The following is a 23,945-nucleotide window of genomic DNA, read 5'->3' as shown; positions in this document are numbered from 1 at the left end:
GAGGGAGTCTGCTCTCGCCTCCTCCTGTTTCCAGGGGTTAAATTGGGCCAGAATGATCCAAAATGGTGTTCCGGCACCTTAGTTATATTTGAAGTAGGCCTGTGCCTGGTAACGGTAAACGGAGTTACTGCAGTGAGAGTTCCCAGTAATGGTAAAAACACACGGTCAGTTATAAAACCCAATCATTTATTGATTGATTTCATTAAAACTATGGAAAGACAACGGGGTAAATTTACTTGAACCCAGCTTCGTGGGCTGGAGGTCGGGGAACCAGCCCTGTGACCGGAAGGTTGTCTGTTTGATCCACTCGGCCGACAGTCCATGACTGAAGTGCCCTTGAGCAAGACACCTAACCCCCAATTGCTCCCCGGCGCTGTGGATAGTGCTGCCCACCGCTCTGTGCTCACTGCCCCCTAGTGTGTGTGTTCACTAGTGTGCTTGTAACATGCTGTCATGCGTTTTCATGTCCAGTTAGTTGAATGGTTCATCCTGTGAAGTTCAGGTATGGTATCATTATATCTCAAATAATCTCGGATAATGCGACACACAAACTGTGCGAAGCACGCGGATGTTAGCCTGTTTTGCTAAATGGCTGAGTCTGAGGTGTTTCCTGTGTAAAAATGAAAATGAAAATGCAGCCGCCCCTTGATCTCCTCCCCTGTCCAGTCTGTTACATCTGAAGTAACAGTTTCGAGGTAGTGGAAATGTGAAGGACTTGCTCGTCTTTGGGTTTAGCCTTAGCCACCTTGGTCATTAGCATCAGACAGCATCATGCTTTCCCAGCCTTGTCCTTGCAAACAAGCTGTGGATCAGCTGGTGCACATGAATAACTGTAATGTTTCCTGTAAGGGTCCAGCCAGCCCTGCCTGCTGCCAGCAGAGGGCGGTGGCAGCAAGGTGCCCAGCCGGCCCCGCCTGTTGCCAGCAGAGGGCAATGGCAGCGAGGAGCCCAGCCAGCCACACCTGTTGCCAGCAGAGGAGCAGCGAGGAGCCACGGACTAATTAGACTCACTCAATACACCTGAGGCTCCCCTACTTAAGGCTGCAGCAAACGGCAGTGTTTGTCACACCTTTGTAGAGGGGTGAACGGTACGGGAAAGAAAAACAAAACAAAACAAAACAAAAAGAAATGAAAGGAAAGGAAAGGAAATGAAACTGCCCCAAAACCAAAAGAGGGCTGAGAGAAGTTGCTCTAAAAAATAAAAAGAAAGAAGAAGAGGGATGGAAACAACAAAAGATGGTAATTGCCCCAAATTACTCACAAAAAACACAAACAAACAAACAAAAAAGTATCCAAGCCATAAAAAAGGTGTTTGCTCTAAGAGCAAACAAGTGAAGGAAAGTCTGCCTTCCTGTCAGAATCACGGCGGCAGTGTCGTTATTGTTTATTTCTCCATTCTCACTCAGCCTCTGTTTGAGCACGCTGGCTCCAGTTCCTTTGCTTCAATCAGGGTTACCTGTGTGTCCCAGTGGTATAGCGGTAACCGCCAGTCCATACTGGGGCAGTTCGAACCCGGCTTGGGGTTATCCCAGTCTTTACAACGTCACAAACACACACTGCGTTGCCCCATTAAACCTCCTTACTCCCCTTTATTCTGGCTTTCAGTTCTGCGCTTGGGTCCGCCTCCCCGCCATCCACTAACAGTTTTCAAAATTCCAGGAGTGTCTGATGGCCAGCGGGGTCAGCAGATGGGATGCAACTATAAGACAAATGACTACAAAGCTCAGATTTCCTGTTCCACCTTAAATGGTGCAGCTGTTATATTCTAGCTCCTCTTCAGGTGCCATGCCACCTCCTGCTCACTTCTATGTCCAGTGTGTAATGTTACCATTACCATTAATTGACATGACAGATTTCATGCTGTTTGATGTCATGACGGCTAACTAATAGACATTTTTTAATACTTCAGACTGATGAGGTTGCAGGTGAAGCTTCCTTTGGATATCTCGTCCATGCAAGTCATGTTTGTACACGCAAATCTCTACAGATAACTGTGCACCTCCACACTTGTGCCAGCTGAACCTTCTTGGTCCTATGGGGTTTTTTCTATTTGAGAGATTTCTTGTATCTTCCAGATCTTGTCAGACCTTCACAAGTCTCCTAAACTGCCATTTCTTAATGACATTTTGCATAGTGGAAATTGAGCTGGAACTGCTTTGATACCTTTTCATCACCTTGCCCTGCATCAATTATCTTCACTTTCAGATCCTCAACCAGCTGTTTAGAGAAGCCACGATTGTTGAGGTTGTTGAGATTGTCTTTAGCACAAGGTTTGAAGAGTCAGAGAATTGATCACACTCTGAATCTGTCATCAGCTAACAAGTCCTAATGACAATTCTTGACTTGCTTAATCAGCCCTACAAAGCAAATTAAGGCCGTTTTCACACTTGTCCGGAATGTTTGAGTCCACTCCCAGGACTGATTTTGGCCTTGTTTAGGGGAAGGGTTCATTATCACTCATTTGCTTTCAGATGAGTTATTTTTGCTTGGATACACACACTTAAGTGGCAAAGGCCTGTGGTTTTTTGGATATATAGCATTTCAACATGTAGGAATGAAGCTTGAAAAGGAAAGTGACGCAGTAAGACAAAGCTTTCACATTATAGAATGAACCAGTGGACCGCACCAGAGTTCACTGGAAGTGAACCCTTGACTACAGATTTCAGGAGGACTAGAGATCAGATCTCTGGACCACTCCAAGGCTGGAAAGCGGCTTTCATACTTGACCAAATGTACCAAAAAGCAGAGCAAGCGGTCCTGGCTCTGGAAAAAAAAACTCTAGCTTGAAAATGCCCAGAGTTCTGAGACTTCACAACTGGAAGGGAGTCCAAACTTTTGCAAATGACTGCATTACTATTCCATTTTGTTCTCAACAAACAAAGTAACTTGGCCAAAGGGACCATATAACTGTGGCTAGATAGTTGGTTTGGTACTCTGGTGGAGCCTTGGTGATTAGTTTGCTAACAAAGTCAATTTCAAAGCTGCCTAATATTTCCCGGCCTCCTCCGCAGCTCATTATGAAGAGCCCCACCACCTCCCAAATTCCAATCTAACCCCCACCCGCTACTCTTGTTATCCTGGGTCGAGCATCCCCTCCCAGTGCTTGCTTTCTCATCCTGGTCCCTCCATCTCCACTCTAATGCTGTTTGTGCTGCTTGTGTCTGCTCGCCTGAGCCACTCCAGATTTCATTAGGGAAGTCCGGGAAGAGAGAGGGGGCGGGAAAATGAATGTGGGACGGCCTTCATCGGCCAGACCGGAGAGAGAGAGAGAGAGAAAGACAGCAAGAGAAACGAGGAGGACAGCCACTGCCTCTATTCTCCCATCAGAAAAACCCATTTAAAGCTCGACTTACTCAATTGAAGACATCTCGATGCCCTTTTCAAACAGGGGCCATTGTTCTGGCCACTATACATCAGATGTGTTCGCCTCAGGGGGCCGTAATTGGAAAAGTCCACTTGGGAGATTGCCTCAGCTCTTACAGGCAGACGCCGACGTCTCAGGCAAAGCCTCTATAGTGTCTACAGACCCACAGTGTCTGTTCAACAAAGCATCTAAGCAGCAGGAATTGCTGATGGAGACGGGCAACAGTGGGACAAGGAGTTGTGCTGCAACTATTTTTTACTATTGTTTACTTCTATAATTAATAATAAACAATAATTTGGTGAAAAATCAAATGTACACAATTTTTTCACTTAACCCAGGTGTGCTCGATCGGCCAGGGCATGTTTAGCTTCTTTCGATGAGCGCTGAAGTTACGAGGTTAAACACTAGAAGGCAATAGCCACTGAAACTTTTCTGTAAGTACATCCCTAGAACTTCTCAACCAGCTTAATCTGCATCCAGATCTTCATCAAGGTCGCTCAGACGGTTTCAGAACACAGTATGACTTACTGCGAACTATAAAAGAGCCAGAATTCAGCACAAACACCCTGTTGTCTATAGTGGCTGCTGCTGTGAAGTTTTATTCATCTTTATAGTTCACAGTAAGTCATACTGTGCCCTAAAGCTCACCGACGAGTCTGCGTGGCCTTAATGAAGACTGGGATGCGGTTTGAGCAGGTTGGGAGAAGTTCTAGGGATTCTTTTATGGAAAAAGTGGATGCGTATTTACTTCTAGCCTTTGTTAGCAATGTTAGGCTTGTAACTCTAAATTTGGACACCAAACATACCTTGGCTGATCAACTACATCTGGGATAAATGGACAGTGGTGCGAATTAGACTTTTTTCACCAAGTCACAGATGAGTCCACATACTTTTGGCCACATAGTGCATGACCAGATTATCATATATAATTTAGTTTTTAAGTAAACGACTTTCTTCCATAATTGACATTTGCTTTGCGACTAATTAACTTTGTTTTGTTGACTAATCTTAGCAGCCCTAGTGAGAACGTCCATCTGACGGAGCGGAGCAGCTGATGGAGCGCCCACATGCTAACCTGCCCCGGTCATGAAGCCTTGACAGCTTGATTTAGGCATGTGTGAGAGAGCCATGCGCTGCTCCAGACGGCTTATGTATATTTTAATAAAAGGCACAGTGTACAGTTTAGGTAGCAATGCACCTGGATTGAATGTGACACTTCAATCACCAGGCCGAGCTTCAGGTTGGTTGAAGCAGCGAGGGGTTGCTGGGCAGATTTTAGAGAGGTCAGCGTTTGGAAAATCGCATGTTTTATGCAGGATCAAGCTCCAGTATGTGTGTACAACCTTCCCTTGAAGATGAATGCCAGGCTTTGGTGGTTGTAGGTGTGCTGTGTGTGTGCATCCGTCATCCCTCCCTCTCTTTCTCTTTCTCTCTTTTCTCTCAGCAAATTTAGCGTCACCTATACTGCTTCATTTACAACCAGATTTCTTTGTGTCTCCATAAAAAAAAAGCCAGTCGAGGTATCTCCAAAAAACCCTTTCAGAGCATTATAATACCTTATTGGGAATTCATATGCCGAATACCAGTGCCTGAGTGGCGTCTGAATATAGAAAGCACAGCTTGAATAGTTATGCATATGAATGTCTCACAGCTGTGGATACTAATCCATTTCTGAGGAGGGTGGGGGAGGCAAAAGAACTCAGATGGAAAAGGAACCTTTTTAGTCCACATTGTCCATATCTTTTCTGCTGGGAATGGTGCGGCGGGGCCCTGTGGCGGTCCGTGTGGCTCCTGGTCGCCGCATGAATCTTTAATCTCTCTCGTCTCCCGACGCAGCCGAACAGCGGGCTGAGGGCGCTGCATCTGCAAAATTCAATAAGGGGCTGATATCCGACCCTTACCGGAGTCTCCAGCAGGCCCCTGCATCCCCGTGGGTGCACCCAGTCCTGTGCCGGGCGTTAAATATACCGTCCCCCCCCGCTCCACCCACTCTCCTGCTTGTTCACCATGGAAACGTGTCTCAGAGGGGGAGAGGGGGCAGGACGGGACCGTTCTAGAGGTAGGAGACTCGAGAGCCACCTCCGCATGTCAGCTAGATGGCACCGCAGCGGGAGGCAGGCGGAGAATGAGGTAGCCGAGCGGAATGCCACACAAGCAACAACAACCCCAGCCTAGGGGTATAAACCAAAAGGGGGGGGAAGGGCGAGGATGTTGAAATGAAGTGAATCGGTCCTTCACAATATAAGTCAAAAGTATAAGAAGTGAGAAACAGAAAATGTGTTCAATGGATACGTCATGAGTCAAGGCAGGGCAGCTAAATCTTAATTACTGTTTACTGCCAGGGGTTTGGGGGGAGGGGGGGGGGCATAAGGTTGCTAAGCCATTGATGTGGGAGTCCCGGTGGTTGCCAATGTGTTCCTAGACTATTGCTATGGTTTCCAAAGTGGTGGCTAAAGTGTTGCTAGGCCATGCTACAGTGTCCCGGGTGGTTGCTAAGGTCTTGCTAGGTTGCTGCTACGGTGTCCCAGGTGGTTGCTACTATGAGTGCATGTACATATGTATGTAAGTCTGTATGTAATGTTTATGGCTCTAGTTTGAAAACGGGGACCAGTGAAAATGAAAATCCAAATACAAGCATAGAATAATAAAATGAAGTTAGCTTGGTCAAGCCTCTGTCTTAAGTGCTACCTTTAGAGTTTGCTAGGGTGCTAACGCTAGCATTATTAGTATGTAAACTCAGACTGTGCCACTTTCACTCTCTCAGGCTTGAATAAACAGTTTCTGTCTCTGCAGACGTGAAAAACACAGCACCTAAAATTTATTTATAGCCAGATTAATCTTAAAGCATGAGACCTGTTGTGTTCCCATAATCCTCTGAGTGTCTTTTCTTTATATAAACTCAAGCTGATTTCACGTGACTCAAATTTATCACCAGCCAACATTCTCTAAATACAGTTAGAGGAACGTACAGTAATACAGTGGAGCAAGCTGGAAATGGTCCCTCTCAGCACATATGTAGGCTTTCGTTTAGGATAAATTTACCCGTTGCAGATGACCGCCAAAAAATGGGGTCATTGTCTGTCTTTACGAGTTGATGAGCATCTGAACATGCAATGAAATTTGTTATTGCACCCCTCTGGCTCCACCCTCTCGTCGTCATCATCACCACCTGTGTCTTGTTTTTTCCTGGTAGTGTATACATGTAGGTCCCTCTTTCAATGTATCTTGACAAGTGAAGTTACATTACATTTACAGCATTCGGCTGACGCTCTTCTCCAGAGCGACTTACAATTTTGATCATTTTTACACAGGTAGGCCAAGGCGGTGTTGGGAGTCTTGCCCAAGGACTCTTATTGGTGTAGTGTAGGGTGTTTACCCAGGTGGGGACTGAACCCCAGTCTACAAGGCAGAGGTGTTAACCACTACACTAACCAACCACACAGTTTTACAGGGAGACATGACAAAATCATTGGTGGAGGTTAAAAAAAAAACGGATGCAGGTGGTAAAGATTAAGCTGGACAATGGTAGAATATCACTTATCATCAATAAGCGTTTAAAGCCAGTCCATGATGGGGTGGCGACCAGACGAGCACCCTAAGTAAATGAAGTCATCTTAAACCTAGTCAATACTATATTGCTATTATTTATCATTCTAAGATTGACGTAGGAATATTGTAAAATTATTTAAGCTTTTTTCGTAAATTATTAAATTTTTTTTATCTAGTGAAATTGTAATTATTCTATTGGCAGAAAATGTTGCTTCCTTCAAATGTTAGCTCTTGAAACAAGCCATATGAACTGCATTATAATAAGCAAAATAAAGACAACGGGTCTAGATGCAAGTAAAAACATCACATCTAGAAATGAGCTGAATGATCTTTTAACACACTTTAAACAGTTTTATAATGAGAAATACTACATAAATACATGTTGACACAAGTGATCTTAATAAAAGATCTTAAATTGATTTTGTTGTCGTTTATTGGTTGCATATATCCATTCAAATATTTTATGCCCTTGTGCTCATGCTGTTGTCAGTTATGTGATTTGTGATGTATTTTGTTTTACGTTGTTTTTTCGCAGTAAAATGGCATATTGTTCCACTAACTGGAATTCATAACTTTTACATGAATGATTTTAGTTTTTATTTTAGTGCTGCAATCATTTAATTTGTGCTAGATCTTTTCTAGCACCAGTGCTACCTGCTCAAAAAGTTTACATACAGCCCTGCATGTGTCGAGTTTTCAGTATGTGTTTCTAGCCTAACCTCATTTCCTAGTTTTGTCTTGTCTCTTATTTTTTCCATTTCTGGGGACTTTTTCCTTTCACTCCACTACATTTCAGAGTCTAATATCGACTTTTTCCTCCTACATTTTGAGAAATCTGCCGTTCCTTTTGGTTTCTGTGTGTATAAAAACGTAACATGTCAAAACGAAAGAAGCGCAAAGCCAGAGCACCAATCAGGTCCCAGCGGTCACTTTGTTCTGAGCTGGTTTTGACCTGTTGGTCAGACCGACCCAGTGCAGCACGCGGTTCAACGTCAGCGCAGCAGCGTAAAACTTTGGGAGAGTCTGTTCAACATAAATGATGAACTAACCTAACTTTGTGTAAATAGAGCTCAATATAGAAATATGTCCACATATGCAGTCGAGACTGACGCGGCTTTTTTCTGAATTTCTACAAACACCAGTTCATTTTATAGTAAATGAGTTTGGGCTGGTTTATGTTTATGAACAGACGCCTACAGATCAACATAGTAAAGGAGCTCATCTGTGATCCTGAGTTTAAAGCCAGTTTTTATTCAACTTAAACTTGGAACTAAGTTGTAAATAAATCTGAAACTGAAACTTTGCTTGTGTGTAAAAAGTGATTTCAGAGCCACTCGGTTCTCCCTGATGGAAACTGTTTACCTTCAGTGTTTTGTGCTTCTGATCATTTTAATAGACGTCAGCGTCACTAATTAATGACGTTCTATTAAAAGACTGGTTTACCAAGAGAGACGCTGGAGGACTTTCACCTGAAATGAGTTCATGAAGCCAGTCTGGTTATAAAAATGATAACAGGACATCAGAGCCAGAATTACTCTTTTAGTACTTTTACTTTATACATTTGAAGGTAAATACATTAGTACTTTTACTCAAGTGGAGGTCTAAAGGGAGGAACTTCTACTTTTACTGGAGGAATATTTTACCTTCTCTACTTTAACTCAGGTACAGGGTTTGTGTACTTCGTCCACCTCTGAGATTCAGGGGATATCGGTGGGATTTTCATTGTGTGCTTCTTCACTGGAAGAGCTGTGCCGATGTTTGCAGTGAGCCCACACATTCAAAGTGCACTGGGGAGAGTTCCTCTCATAAGGAAATCAAAGACTAGACTGAAAAAAAACCCAGCAGCTAAATTTGGAGCGATGTGGAGCACGTGATCTGCGGTCTGATAATGCATGCGTCTTTGCCTTCTCCTGCAATTAGACGCCTCTGAAAAAGAAAGAAGACGCGCTCGTGGTCCTTTGATATCACGTCGTTCCTCAACAACTCGGCGGGACTCTTCAAACGCCTCCCTCCTCTTTCGTGCTCCTCTCTCGCTTTTGCTGCACCTGCGCTCCACTCCGAGCCAAACAGGTCCTTCGGCGCTAATTGGCGGGGGGTTATTTTGAAGTATTTTCATTTTAAGCACAGTTAGTTGATTTATGCTCCTCTTCAGTGACTATCAAGCCGGGCCAGGACTGCCACAGGGACGCCATCCGTTGCAGGTTCTATTGTGGCTGCTCAGAGTGAGGCCTTGAAAATTATCTAATGAGAAGTTGAGGTTGATGTATTGCTGTTGTCATGAACATTCTGGTGCCATATTGTTTCCACCAAAAGCTCTGAAATGTTCTCAACGATGACAAATGTCTTCTTCTAAGCAGTCCACCGGTTTTACCCAGCCGCACAAAGCCTCCTACATCAGGCCGGCCCCAAAGAACATGAGGCCAAACTCAAACCACTCAGCTCTTTCTACTTAATAGAAATTCGGTCAAATAACTCTTTGTTTCGGATGCCTTTCCTGATTACGCATTCAGAATGCACTGCGCTGTCTGCACTCAGGTGAACTAAATCTCAAAAGGCATTACGGTGAAACGCTTAATTATTGAGACAGAAAGTAAGGCAGGGTGCGCTAATTTGATGGAGTTAATTGTATGTTATAATAATTGCTGATCCTTTCATTTGGAGGAGACGAATTAATGAATTTAATGTTATAATTGCTTGCAAAGCAAAGACGGTGGAAAGGACTGCGGAAAGTGATCAGAATACATGCCCTAACTGGAGTACAAACAGAAGGTCCAAGAGTCTACCAAGTCATGGGTTTGGCCTTAAGTCAAGAGTTATTGTTGTCATTTTGCTATGCAATTGATTTTAAACTGTACATCATTTAATTGTAATTATAATTACACAGTTCGTTTACATTCGATTTACAGGTTCGAGACTTCGTTGCTCTTTGTCTCAAAGTGAAGACACAAACCAAAACTGTTCAAGTTCTAATCATAACAAAAAAAATCCAGACTTTCTATGGAATTTCTCTGCGTGTAATTCCCATAAATGTACACTTTTGTTACTGCCAGCAAAAATTGCATCTACTAAGGGTTAAACCTCTCCCTGGCCCCCATCCCCCTCATGTTTTAATGCACTAATGGAAAACCCTCACCGTTGTCGTTGCCCAGATGGAAGTAGCCATCCACCAGGGATGCCCCGCTGTTGAAGTGCTGAGTCATGTGGTCCAGCCAGTTGGCCTCGACGGCACGGGCCCCCTCCTCCTTCTGCTGCACCCTCAGGGGGACTTTCACTGTGTAATACTTCAGCGGGTTCCGCTGGCCACCCGGGTAGTTGAACAGGCCGAAAAGCTCAGCGCCTGTGAAGGACAAGAGAAAATGCTCTTAGCAAAACGCAACGCAGATGTGCTTCATGGTGCGTTCAGATGTTCCTCGTAAACTTCCTTGATTGACTGACAACGTCATAAACATAAGTTCCAAACTTGAACAAACAATGTGTTACCTAACTTTGAGTTACCACCAGCCAGAACATTTCATGGTGCCGCAGCAACGCAACAGACCAAGCTGGCACTGGTCCATCTCCGCACATATATACTCACCGTCAATATAAGCTGTCAGTCACTGATGACCACCCAAATGTATGTTATGGTTAAGTGGGAATTTTCTGTATATACGAGTTGACGAGTGCTGTCCGAACGCACAGTGGAACAATCCTCTCCTGGAACATTCTGGCTCCGCCCTCTCGTCTTCACGGTCACCTGCGTCTTGTTTTGTCTGGTGGTGTGCTGTATTTATTATCCGTCTTTCTGTGTTGGCTGTAAATTCTCGCATGTGTCTAGTCTGTGCCATGTCTAGCTTAGAATAGCTCCTTTGTTTTGTCTTGTTTCTTGTTAATTTCTTGCCCTTTTCCTAGTTTGTAGTCTTTTAGTCCTGTTTATTAATGTTTTCCTACTTCACTTTTTTTATTTACGAATACAGATTTGACTACACTACAAAGTAATGTGTTGAACTGAATTGATCTCTTATGATAAAACCTGAAAAATGACGATATGTCTGGATGCATTACTTGACAAGTAAATTCATTAATCTCTTTCTGCAGGCTGCCTGAGAACATCCCAAAATCAACCTTTTAATTAACATGATCAAATAAAACATTTTCCCTGTAAGTAATTAACTAGAACGACGTTGGTTCTCTGTCCATTAAATGCTGTGGCTTTTTATGGTGAGCTGCTAGTGAGCAATGAGGTGTGAACGAGATGTTATTGGACTCTATAGAATATATTCTCAACAAGTTCACAGCTTCTACTGAGGGACCTCCATAACAGGCATTTTATGGCCTCTATGAAAAGAGGTTAAGTTACTTTTGGACAGTTGATTATTTGACTATATTATAATATTTTTAGATCATGTTTTATTGTATTTATTCATGATATAATGCTAGCTCTTACTTCTGCACTTTGAGTAGCTGGTTAACGTTAGTTTGAAATATTATTTTATTTATTTCATTCAAATGTGAAAGTATAAAAATGAATGTACAAAACAAGGAAAAAAACAAGTAAAAGACCAGGCTAAGCTAGGCTTGACATCACTGAGGATTAAACGTTATGCTCAAACTACATGCTTTTCTAATTTTCTAAGTGTAAATAAGTTAACAGATCCTCTAAAGAAAAAGAAAAAAAAACACTTTGTGCAAATTATAATGTACAATTAATATGCTGTTCTCAACATGCTGGAAAACAAATACATATGTATACTTAGATGTACCATAACACTTTGTACAGGCCACATTTTGTGTTTTCTTTCCATTATATTCAGCCAATGAACAGGAATTGTGCAAAAAATAGTGTTAACTTGTTTTCACTTAGCAAATCAACAAAATGTCACTGGATCAGGGGCGCACAAACTTTTGCACACGCCTGTTACCCTTTCTGCCTGTGCCTTGACCTCTGCTACGCACTTTGGCCGTGGCTTTGGGAATAACCACAATAAACAGACCACATTTTCATACAGAACTACGCTTGCTTCAGTGAGTCCGGCATGAGGGCGCCTGGTTGAAACCCATTACAGACAAGAGTCGAGATGTTAAAGGTGCCCTTTATTCCGGAGGAGCCAGAGAGCATCAAATATTGAATAATAATCGTGCTAGTGGTGCTCCGTGTGCCCAGGTCTATGGCTCCAGTTCATAGCTACTCAATTATGCTCTGGGCAGCTGCGGCCTACACTAACTCTTGCTCTCAGGATGCAGTTCAGCTATTAATTGATCAAATTTCCAAAAGGAAAGGAGGGTAGCTAATTAGTTAAATCAGATGATGCGCTGCAAAGCCTGAACGAGCGCTTAGGACAAGCAGGCCGATGCAGAATCTGCCTGGTGACCGTCTGGTCCTCTTCAATATTATTCCGCTTTTGCTGGACACCAAATTAGCTTTTACGTCTGAAAGAAAGTGCACCTAATGGATTCAAATAGGCTATGATGAATTTGTTTGTGTGCTCGACTGGACCACACTCAAGCTGCCCTTTTCAAATCTATACAAGAACTAATGGATAGCTGACCGAAAAGATAAATACAGATGCACTTTGGCTCTGGCAGCGGCCGTTCGGGTTGCCACTGACTGCGTCGAGCCATTTACCCTCTCTCTCCCGACCAATGCAAAGCAAATGAGGGAACAGGATGTTTTCCAGCCGCCCACACACGCGCGATCAGAAACCGTCATGCCTCGCTCGCCGCGCTTCTCCGTCAAACATAGTCAGGGAGAATGAATCATTAATTGTGATTTCTCTTCGGCTCTGGATGAGTGAGGTGACAGGCAGGCAGTGAATTCACAGCTCTGTCAGAGGCCCCGTCCCACGACCAGCTGTGCACATATCACCACACCACCTTCCAACGCAAGTACGCTAGAGAAGGGCGCCATTAAAAATGCCCATATCTTTGCAACCTCTTCGGTGAAAGAAGTAGTTCAGTTGAAAAATCTAAGAAGAAAGAATAAGACCCTTATTAGTCCCACAACGGGGAAATTTCAACTCCGCATTTAACCCACCCATGAAGTGATACACCACATACACTCTAGTGAGCACACACACACCAGGGGGCGGTGGGCAGCCCAATCCGCAGCACCCAGAGAGTAATCGGGGGTTAGGTGTCTTGCTCAAGGACACCTCAGTCATGTACTGTCGGCTCCGGGGATCGAGCCGGCGACCTTCCGGTCACAAGGCTGGTTCCCTAACTTCCAGCCTACGACTGCCCCAACACTGACCTGAACTGAACACAACTTTCCTCTTTTCCACCAAACATGGTTCATCAGCCAAGTTGTGCTTGGTGTCTAAAGTTGTACTTGTTGCATAACAACTTCAATGCCAAAGTAGCTAGCAAGTGTCACGATTGGCCCCTTACAGTCTTCCATGTGCTTTCTTTGTTTTGATTCCTCCCTGTCCTGCCCCCTTGTTTCTTGACTCCACCCTTGATTGTTCTCACCTGTGTTATCCACCTGTGTCTTGTTAACCCTTGTTGTTTCCTTGTATTTAAGCCCTGTGTTTTCCCCTGTTAGTTTGCAGGTCATTGTTCTGCAATGTGGTGTTTAACGTCGCTCTTCCAGCCTCCGTTGTGTGTTTTTCCTGTATTCCTTTTTGTTACGTCTGTCTGTCCCTCTATCTATCCGTGTTGGCTCTCTGACCCTGGATTTGCCCCTAATAAAGCTCACTTCTCTCAGCATGTGCATCCACCTCATCATCGCTTCATGGCGTTACAGCAGGCAACGGGAACCTATCTACACGAATTAGCATCCCATTAAAAGCCCAGCCATGATGGTGCCTTTCAGAAAATTTCACAACCGAAATTTGGTTCTCTGGTTCCCAGAGCGAATACATGTTTCAAATGAAGGTAGTGATGATGTCCTTACTGGACCTACACTATATGTGTAAAAGTATCCAGATGGCTACTGGATTTCTTTCCAGTTATCTCCCCAGTTTAGTTGTATTCATCTGCACCTACTAGTAAGGACTCCCTCAGTCACACAAGGCAACCACCACATCTTTATGAACTGCTGCTAATGCAACGTCACTGGACAGCTGGACGCACTAAGAGGAGAACGCTAACCACAAGTTCTGTTATGCCAGCTAACAGATACCTGTGCTGTCTTGCCTCGCGCTGAGTCATGGGGGCAGAAGGAGGACCTTCCTACCCACCCAGAGACAGCAAGGCCAATTGCACTGTCCTGGACTCCTGAGCACAGATGGCTGTAGCGTCACCAGAGACTGAGCTCATGATTTCCTGACAAAAGGGCCAACACTTAGATAGCTGCACCACTGAGAGCTGAAAAGACCCCCCAGAACATTGCCCACAGACCTGGATCAATCCAGGTAAAGGGGCCCAATGCCAAGCACCTTCTACAGGGGTATAAAGCCCCCTCTGGGATTTTGTGTCTGGTTCCCAGAGTTTTTCAAGTGAAGCTAGTGGAGTTGAAGAGAGTCCATTCTTTAACTACAACGTGTCTGGGAGCTGTCGTCGACTCCTGGCCGATGACTCTGAAAGTCAAAATGCTCGAGTCGACCCTTCAACTGATTTTTAATCATAAATGGCTTGAGCGGCATTTTGGAAGAGGTGTGAGTAATACAGGGAAGAGTTTTTGTTTGAGTAGCGTGACGGACTTTACGATAGGCCAACACTGCTCCCCAGCCACTGTAAGCACCTGATTAGGGTTGCCATAAACAAGGATTAGAAACGGTCCACGGCCCGAAAACCAAAAATAGACAATATTTGGTTACCGTGCAGTACACCTGTCTGAAAGCATGTGCACTTGAAAGGTTTCTCCAGTTGATGGAGCTGATTCCTTGACTCCATTTCATTTTAACCAAGACCGCGCATGGGATGGAGATAAAGGACTGCAGCAGAGATGAAAACATCTCCCACATTTTCAGTGCCTACAGTTACAGTGATGATAAAGTCATAGATGGTCTGAGAAAGTCATTACTGTGGTCATAATTCTTTGAAAATGAATCATTATTAACCAGATTTCCAATAAAAGATATCTTCATTCTAAGGCAGTCGGATGTTATATTGTTCCTCTTTTCACGAGAGGAACAAAAGTCGAATTTTACATTCCACCTTAAATGATACAGAGGTTACCTTTTATAGTGCTCAAAGAATTAGTTAAGGATGGTTTAATCTCTTATTTCCTTTATCCCTGGTTCTGGCGCTGTCTTGGTAAAAAGAAATGGGGTCAAGGAGTCAGCGCTGGCGGAGACAGCAGAGTGCGGCTAGATAGCGTAGCCAGAGAGGCAAGGCTTAATGGTGAAGACGGTGCAGGAAGGTTTGAGAACGGAGCTGTTGTGGCGAGGCCTAATGACGGAGCTGTTGTAGGGCTACAACAAAACAAGCATGGCAAGGCTCAACGCTAATGGGAGGTGCAGCATCCCCAATAAAAGGACTTTAATGTTGTTAATGTTGCTGTTCTGTTATTTTGAGGGGTGTGTGTGTGTGTGTGTGTGTGTGTGTGTGTGTGTGTGTGTGTGGCTTTCTGCTGGTGTTTCAATGAAAGAAAACAGCTCACAGCAGAATCAAGGCCTCTCCCATGCCATAAATATCATTGGTGGACAGTAAGTAAATGTAATTACTGTACTTAAGTAGTTTTTTCTGTGTATCTGTACTGAAGTTTTTCCATTTTGTGTCACGATTCCTAGTCCTCCATGTGCTTTCTTTTTGATTCTTCCCTGTCCTGCCCCCTTGTTTCTTGACTCCACCCTTGATTGTTCTCACCTGTGTCTTGTTAACCCTCGTTGTTTCCTGGTATTTAAGCCCTGTGTTTTCCCCTGTGAGTTTGCTGGTGTTTGTTTGATCTTTGTATGGCACTGTTTGGTGTTTGTTCTGCTGTTATTTTTTTCCTAGTCTCTGTTTTTGTGCTTAGTCTGTGTTCCTTGTTGTCATGTCTGCCCATTGATCTATCTGTGTTGGCTCTTTGACCCTGGACCGTTTTGCCCCTGAAAAATCTCGCTTATCTCAGCATGTGCGTCCGCCTCATCATCGCTCCCCCACGTTACATGTTGGGCGACTTTTTCCTTTCACTCCACTACATTTCAGAGTCTAATATCCGACTTTTTCCTCCTACATTTTGAGAAATCTGTCGCTCCTTTTGGTTTCTGTGTGTATAAAAACGTAACTTGTCAAAACGAAAGAAGCGCAAAGCCAGAGCACCAATCAGGGCCCAGCGGTCACTTTGTTTAGAGCTGGTTTTGACCTGTTGGTCATACCGACCCAGTGCAGCACGCGGTTCAACGTCAGCGCAGCAGCGTAAAACTTTGGGAGAGTCTGTTCAACATAAATGATGAACTAACCTAACTTTGTGTAAATAGAGCTCAATATAGAAATATGTCCACATATGCAGTCGAGACTGACGCGGCTTTTTTCTGAATTTCTACAAACACCATTTCATTTTATAGTAAATGAGTTTGGGCTGGTTTATGTTTATGAACAGACGCCTACAGATCAACATAGTAAAGGAGCTCATCTGTGATCCTGAGTTTAAAGCCAGTTTTTATTCAACTTAAACTTGGAACTAAGTTGTAAATAAATCTGAAACTGAAACTTTGCTTGTGTGTAAAAAGTGATTTCAGAGCCACTCGGTTCTCCCTGATGGAAACTGTTTACCTTCAGTGTTTTGTGCTTCTGATCATTTTAATAGACGTCAGCGTCACTAATTAATGACGTTCTATTAAAAGACTGGTTTACCAAGAGAGACGCTGGAGGACTTTCACCTGAAATGAGTTCATGAAGCATATATATATATATATATTCATATATTGCTGCTGTCAGAACAAAACATTGTATCTCCATTATTACTGTTTTTCATTTTTTGACATAAGTTGAAAATGCCCATTATCTGTTACATTGCGTCAAACTTTCATGATGAATGGACCAAAAGAAACGGCCCGAAATGACTTGGAGAAAAGTCTGGTTCCATTGACTTACATTAAAAGTAAAGTATATGTTTACCATTTTGGAGATACGAGGTTTTGCTCTGATAGATACATGTATGTGTGTATGTATGTGTGTGTTTATGTATGTGTATATGTGTATGTGTATATATATAAACACTGCAAGTCCTGAATGAAAAAAGCACTCAAAATTTAGGCTTGAAGATGGTTGCTACTTTAGCTTTTAGCAACTTGACCTTCTTTTGTCCATTTCTAAAGTTAACCGCATGCAGTTTCAGAAACCACATAAGCAGGTCTATTTGAAGCTACTTAACAAGCTTGATATCTTGGTTTGAGGCAGGTACATGATGCTCTAGCCATGCCAGCAAGTTTTCATGATGCTAACTGGTGAGGTATAAGCTTTTATCACTTGGTATTAGCCTCATAGCTCCAGTGTAAAACTAAACTTACAAAATTCTTCTCTGATCTTGCCTAATTGACTATATTTGTGGAAAGTGGAATATAATGTAAATTTGAATTTCTTTAGGCCGTATTATTCAGGAACTACTATATATTTTGTAGTTCTAAAAGTGGAGAGCTGAAGTGTCCTACCTCCCGGCCCCCGCAACGTCTTAATCACACAGCTTATAATACATGTTGTAATGCGGCTCTTACTCGCATCAAAAAGACGCAGCGCCAGTGCTGGAAAAACCGAGCCTCTCAAGACATGAAAGGAGTCGGATGACAAACCGGCTGCATGACGTTAGCTTAGCTACCCCGCGAAGAGGCCCTGTAGTGTAAGTGCCAACATGCCGGTACAAACAAGAAAACAAGCGCATGAGCGCAATTACAAGCCTTCACATCCCTCAACATCTCTGTCTGATCAGCAATCATCTCCGTGACGGGGTCACAGTGCTCTGCATCAGCGCAAAGCGCTGCTGGAGAACATGACATTCCATCAGCTGCTTGCCTAATCCTTTCTATCTGAACTATTTCAATCAACACAAACACATTGCTAAATAAATCCCTCGTGTCCTGACCTCTGTCTTCTCCAGGGCTTAGAACTTCGGGAACATTTGGACATGGATGCGTTTGGCTGTTTACAGAACAACTGCCTGTCAAACCATAAATAGTTTTCACTGAAACATTGACGACACACGCCAGCCTAACTGGCTGCTGTGGTAGCTTGTATGGAGTAAGATGATCAGTAAACCAGGACTACATGCCTCTTTTTTACCCCTTGTCACATGAGTGGCCTGCTTACCCTGCTTACTGGAGGCACGAGCTTCCTCCGAGACCACTGCGTCTTTTCGAACTGCCGCTGACGCAATGTCACCGCGTCGCCCTGAGTGATATGGGGGGAAAAGGAGGGCCATCCTACCCAGCCAAGGAGAGCGAGGCCTATTGTGGTCTTTTGGACCCCCAGCCACGGATGGCTGTACCATTTTCTGATTAAGGGCCAATGCTTAGATGGCCACTTGGGAGCCCTGAGACCTCCAGAAGCATTGCCAACAGAATGGGCCCAATCCAGATGAATGGGCCCAATGCCAAGTACCTGCTAGAGGGGTATTAAGCCCATCTACCACTGGGCAGTGGAGCAGAGGAACAGCATATTTTATTGTATTGTATATTGCATGGCACAGTTCTGTGTTCAGCTCTGTTCCTTTTCTCTCTCTGTATCTACAGAGACTTTTGTTTCTAGCAGTATCTGAGCTCAGGACCGTCTTTCTTTCTAACCTACTAGCAAAGATACTTTCTCTAGACAGACAAAGCTCTTCTTGTAAGTCGCACTGGATAAGAGCGTCTGCTAAACGCTGTAAAGTAATTATTTTTGTAACAGTGGAATTCTCTGGAGTGATGAAGCTTCATCCAGTACCTTTGTGATGAGGTGAAGTGATCCAGAACTGGTCATCCAACTCAGTACCTGACCTCACTTCTGGTCTTGTGGCTGAATGCAGTCAAAACCTCTAGCAGTGTTCACACCAGCCTGGCTTGGCAAGCTATACCATATTATCAGGGCTGTATCACTGTGACATACACTGAGCTACAAAGTCACCCCATAAAGTGTAATGACACCATCGAATGTCAGAAAATATTTAATGATATAGACAAATATGACTTATTACGAAAGAGGCTTATTGGAATAAGTGTTTTTAATAGTTTAGTTAGGTCTGTGTCAGTTGGCATAAAGAGCTTATGTAGGTGCCATTTAGCCTTATGACCTACAGCAGGGCTTATATAGATGTCATGTAGCCTAATGACCTACAGTGCAGCTTATGTAGTTGCAATGTAGCCTAATGACCTACAGTAAGGCTCAAGTTGGTGTCATGTAGCCTAATGAGCTACAGTAGGGCTTATATAAGGGGCCATGTGGCCTGATGATCTATAGTAGGGCTTATGTAGGTGTCATGTAACCTACAGTAGAGCTTATGTATGCATATACGTTAACGTAATAGGCTACAGCAAAATGTTACCATGGTAATGTTATCTTTATTGGAATCCCTCAGAGACCCCTTAGTCTCCTAATTTTCTCAGGTAGCACTGCAGCATAAGCTTATTTGCAGGCCGCTATATTAGCCAACTAATGAGCTCCTAGAATAAGTGTTTATAAATGATTTTGTAGGACTATTCCAGTTGTCATGAAGGGCTTTCGTAGGTGTTATGCACCCTTATGAGCACTGACTCACAGCCTCTGCATTTGCTAAAAGTGTAAAGCACACCTGATTCAGCTCAGCTATTAGTTAGCAGGTCTGAGCTGGATGGAGTTATAACAAAAACGTGAACTGTCTGGTGGTCTCCGTGGACTGGACTGAGACACTCCTCCAAAGTGAAGCTGTAGAGCTCTGATTGACAGCAGCTTTTGGCAGAGGTCACTGCATTACCGTGGGTGGGATCGGCGGGATCGGTGCAGTGTGTGGGCCGCTGGTGGGATTACTCTACTCCTGAAGCCGAAGCATCCCCATCCAGATGGACCCCAAGCTGCCACTGCAGGAGTCCCAGCATGCCTCGCTCACACTACACGGCATACGGTATGCACAATGCCACATTTTCAGCAAAAAAAAAAAAAAAAAGCCTCACAAAACGGTCGAGGACGAGGGCGCCATCTGGTTTTCCCCCAAAAAACAGTCTGAACAAAGCCCCATCTAAACCCCACTGTGTGTTTGTTGGAAATGCCAAGGCTGTGTGGTCCTACATTCAAGCCATTGTCTGTGTCCACCGCAATGAAGGACGAATAGATGCTGAAGTTACATAATCTAAACTTCAGACGTTAGCATGTAACAGCAGCGCTCATCATCTAATCCTGATACATCAAAGAGCTTCCCTGAAGACAGAGGATTGGGAAGATCATCTCTCGCCGTAATCACTTCGACAAAAAAAGATGTTTTTCTTTTTGAAATGAGATTTCAGAACGAAAGATGTCTCTGAAAGCTCTCCAACTGCGTCAGATGAAGTGTGGTGTAGTGAGAAGTTTACGAACAAACAGAAGTCTTGAGTGAGATTAATTACAGCAGTGTTTCCTGATCCTCGCCCTGAAATATCCTTTAGTGTCTGCCTTGCCTTAAAAACGCCCACTTCAAGTCATTAAGGTTTTGCTAATTCGATTATTAGCTCCTTAAACGCTCTGATTTTATTCACGTTCATCTATTAAGACTCTATTTGTAATATTTGACACTCAAAAAAACGTATTGTTGGAACAAAACCTCGAATTTCCAAAAAAGATTCTTAGAGTTCTTTCAGTGTCAGTTATTGTAATTTTGGAAGTCAGGTTGGACCAATTTTATGCATCTGTCATAAAATTTTGACACAGTAAAATGGCAAGTGGCATTTTTGACCCCTTAAATGGCCAAGGCTCACCGACGGGTCTAAAGCTTTTCTACACACTTCTATAACCTAAGAATAACTCGGCCAGTTTGCATTGTAGGCCATGTAGTTACTGGGTAATAAGCCTTAGTATGTAATAAACATGGGATTTTAAAGGGGTTAGGTTATGCAATCATTAACAATCCAGGTATAGGTTTTTGTTCCAACAGCGACAGTATACTTAGAGGACAATATCTGGGTTTTGTGGTTGCCCCGGGGCTCTGTAAACAGGAGAACAACCCTACCATGACTCCCAACATCCCACCAATCAAAACAAGGAGGCATCTCTGCTCTGTCAATCATGTTGTGCATAGCCTAGGGCAGGTGTTTCCAACCCAGATGTTAAGTAGAGCCGTTTTGTCAATTCAACAAAAATCAAACCACCTTGGAAGCCACAGCATTTTATGTCCATCTTAAAATCTTGGCCATTCTTATGTCTCAGTATGTGCTGATGTTCTAGTATAGGCTAAAAATATAATATCAAGTAATATGCAGACTTACTTTCCTCTGCTCTATGCGTTAAGTCAGACTTTTCTCGCATCTCTGGCAGGAAACTCTGCCAAAAAGAAGGCCCATTATCCAGTAAACTACAATGAATTATTTAATGACTACTGTGGTAATGTGCATAGTTACAAGAGTAAAGCATAGTCTGGACTTGTCAGGGGATCCTCAGAGTTTAAGGGTTTGGATCATATGTGTAAAAGCAGGATAAACAGCGGTGCTCCAGGACCCAGACTGAGGATTGTATTACGGCAGGCAGAAAAAAATAAAAATACAAGAAATCTCCTCACCACTCTTGCTCAGGGGTGGCCTACTGGCTTTTTCAGCTGACTCTGCGTCTTTGGCCTTGTTGTTGTTGTGAATCGGCGTGTTTTCCTGTCCCTCTCGGGGCTCTGGTGTCAAGGCGATGGACGTCCCGTCTGAAAGAGCTTCTCCACCTGCATCCCCTGAGGCTTTCGGGTCTTCCGTCTCTGTTTGGCTGCCCCAGTCCTCCGGCCCACTCTCAGTCACCTGGTCAGGCTCGCCCTGGTGGCTGGGGCTGGCCGTCAACTCGGAGCCACGCAGTGAGCTGGGGCTGGAGTGGAGAGAGAGCGACGCCTCGCCTCCATCTGCCCGTGCTGACACGCGGGGGTGCAGGCCGGCCGGCTCCTGGATGAAGCCAGCAAACATGATGCCCTGGTCTGCTGCATCCTGAATCTGCTGGAGATAGACAGAAATACACCAGATGACACTGTGCACACAAAACTGGTTGTACATGTTGGTCTCCAAATGCAAACGGACAAAAGTTCAGGCTTCAAATGTCCATGTTTCAGTCAGAAGTCGTGATAAATCCAGGCTGAATCCCAAACGGCTCCGTATTCACTAAATAGTGTTTTAGCTATGAAAGTTGAGAAATTCCAGCTTCTACAGCCAAACTGTGCCTCATTCATTGACTGTGGATGTGGCCGAGTCCCAAATCACCACCATTTCTTAGCTATATTTTGCCCCGTTGGGCTGCAGGATCCAGTATTTAAATTCCTACGTAGCGCACTACGCCAGGAGAGGGTGGCGTTTAAGAGTCTGCCCCAGCACGAGAAGCGGGGCGTCGCTGGATTGGTGCTAAATAAGAATCAGTGGTAATCTGGTGACCATAAAGTAGTTATAAAGTCAGGGTTTTTTGCATGAAACAGTGCTGTGTTACCACATGTTCACTGTTATACAACAAAACGTTGAATAAATATCTTCAGAATGAAAATTGTTTCATTATTAATAGAGCAAAATGAATCCTGTTTAACTGGATTTAGTGCCAAATATGGAATAGAAATCACTGTGTTTACAGTTGTTGGGTATATATTTTTTAATGTAACACTACTGGATATTTTTTTTCGGTTCCAGCTGCCTGAAAAAAAAAATATTGTGAAATATTCTTGAAGTATCATGATTTCATTTTTGCCATATTGCCCAGCCAAATAAGTCAAATCATGACTTACTTCAACATCTTTGAAGTGTAGAAAATTGAAAAATCGATGGAATTCTGCTTTAACGATGCTGCATGATTTGAGATGAAGATGCAATGATTTGGGTGTGCAGTTTGCACAATGTTATGGACGTTGGATACCAAATATATCTATATTTGGCGTTTGACTGCATTTTCACCGTCACCTTAATGGACAAGATGGCTCAAATAGCCCATCTGTTAATGCACAGTTTGTGCGAGCCAGTTTGTCCTCTATGTCTTCATTAGTGGCCTGTTTCTAACCACAGAGACACTCTTGACATGTGTCAGGCTGCGGTCTGTAATTGCACACCTATGCAGTGGACCTACGAAGCAGATGGACCTCAGAAAGTGGGCAGTAAGTGGGAGAATAAGAGAGGATTTTCTAAAAACGAGGATGAGGTGGTTGTCAGTACATGAGAAAGTGCAAGTGTCATTTTAAAGTGCTTTTCTTGGTTCTTGGTTAACCCATTAAATGGCCAGGGCCCGCGTTTTATTACACACTTCTATAATCTAAGAATAGCTCAGCCAGTTTGCACTGAAGTCTCTTAGTTACCGAATAATACGCCTTACATGTGAAATAAGCCTGGGAGTTAAAGGGTTGAGTTTTATGGGGGTAAAGATTCACTCGGCAAGCTACGTCACATCATCAGCACTGTGTCATTGTATCATATTAGAGGCGGAATGAACTATAAAGTAGTCGCATAACGTGCTGTCATTTCAACCTTATGTCAACACAAGGCCGTCCAGCTTCATAGGCAGCATCAAAATGGACAAAAGCAGTGTGTATGAGAGCCGAGACCAACTGGAATTGTCCTTTAGAAAGCTTCATGTACTTCGACCCTTATTATGAAGGGCCTACGCAGGTGTCATATAAACTTATGAAGCGTAACTGTTGTGAATAAAGTCTGCCGGCTTTATATAACACTCCACATTATTCCCAACAATCACACAATGTCCAAGACAATTATTTACACATCCAGCTGCCCCTCCCTCCCTGGAAGGGGCTATTCAGTATTAACGACGTCTGATTAGAATGGCTGCGGTCCACGAGGGCTCGCCATGCTCTCCACGTCACAAAAAAAAAGCGTCCGTGCGTCTGCCGCCCCTTTATTGTCAGTTAGCATTCGGAGGCCAATATTTGAATTCTCATCAAATGAAATTGAATTGTTAACTGTCAAGGAATGCTAATGATGCCATTTTCCATTCTGCTGCTTTAATAAAAGCCAGCCCGAGGCCTCAGACGCCACTATCTCCGCCTGATGCCTCCGCCGACAGAGGGAGAATCACTCTGGCGGGATGCGCCAGTTTATTC

The 23,945-nt window shown here is 43.7% G+C and overlaps 1 protein-coding gene across 2 annotated transcripts in view; it reads right to left on the bottom strand.

Annotated features, from left to right (window-relative positions):
* Window positions 1-23,945, bottom strand: part of LOC108439293 (raftlin) — a 150,789-nt gene that overhangs the window by 40,083 nt on the left and 86,761 nt on the right. The window contains exons 5-6 of one of the 2 annotated variants that reach the window (XM_017717606.2): window positions 21,447-21,855; window positions 10,047-10,250 (exon numbers count right to left, since the gene is read on the bottom strand). In XM_017717606.2, the coding sequence (XP_017573095.1) occupies window positions 10,047-10,250; window positions 21,447-21,855 (613 nt within the window). The remainder of the gene's footprint in view (window positions 1-10,046; window positions 10,251-21,446; window positions 21,856-23,945) is intronic. The other variant, XM_017717607.2, reaches the window with a different exon arrangement.

Source organism: Pygocentrus nattereri, chromosome 24 (genome assembly GCF_015220715.1).
Source record: "Pygocentrus nattereri isolate fPygNat1 chromosome 24, fPygNat1.pri, whole genome shotgun sequence".
Classification (NCBI taxonomy): domain Eukaryota; kingdom Metazoa; phylum Chordata; class Actinopteri; order Characiformes; family Serrasalmidae; genus Pygocentrus; species Pygocentrus nattereri.
Note: the sequence above shows the minus strand (reverse complement) of the source record. Positions and strands in the feature narration are given on the sequence as shown.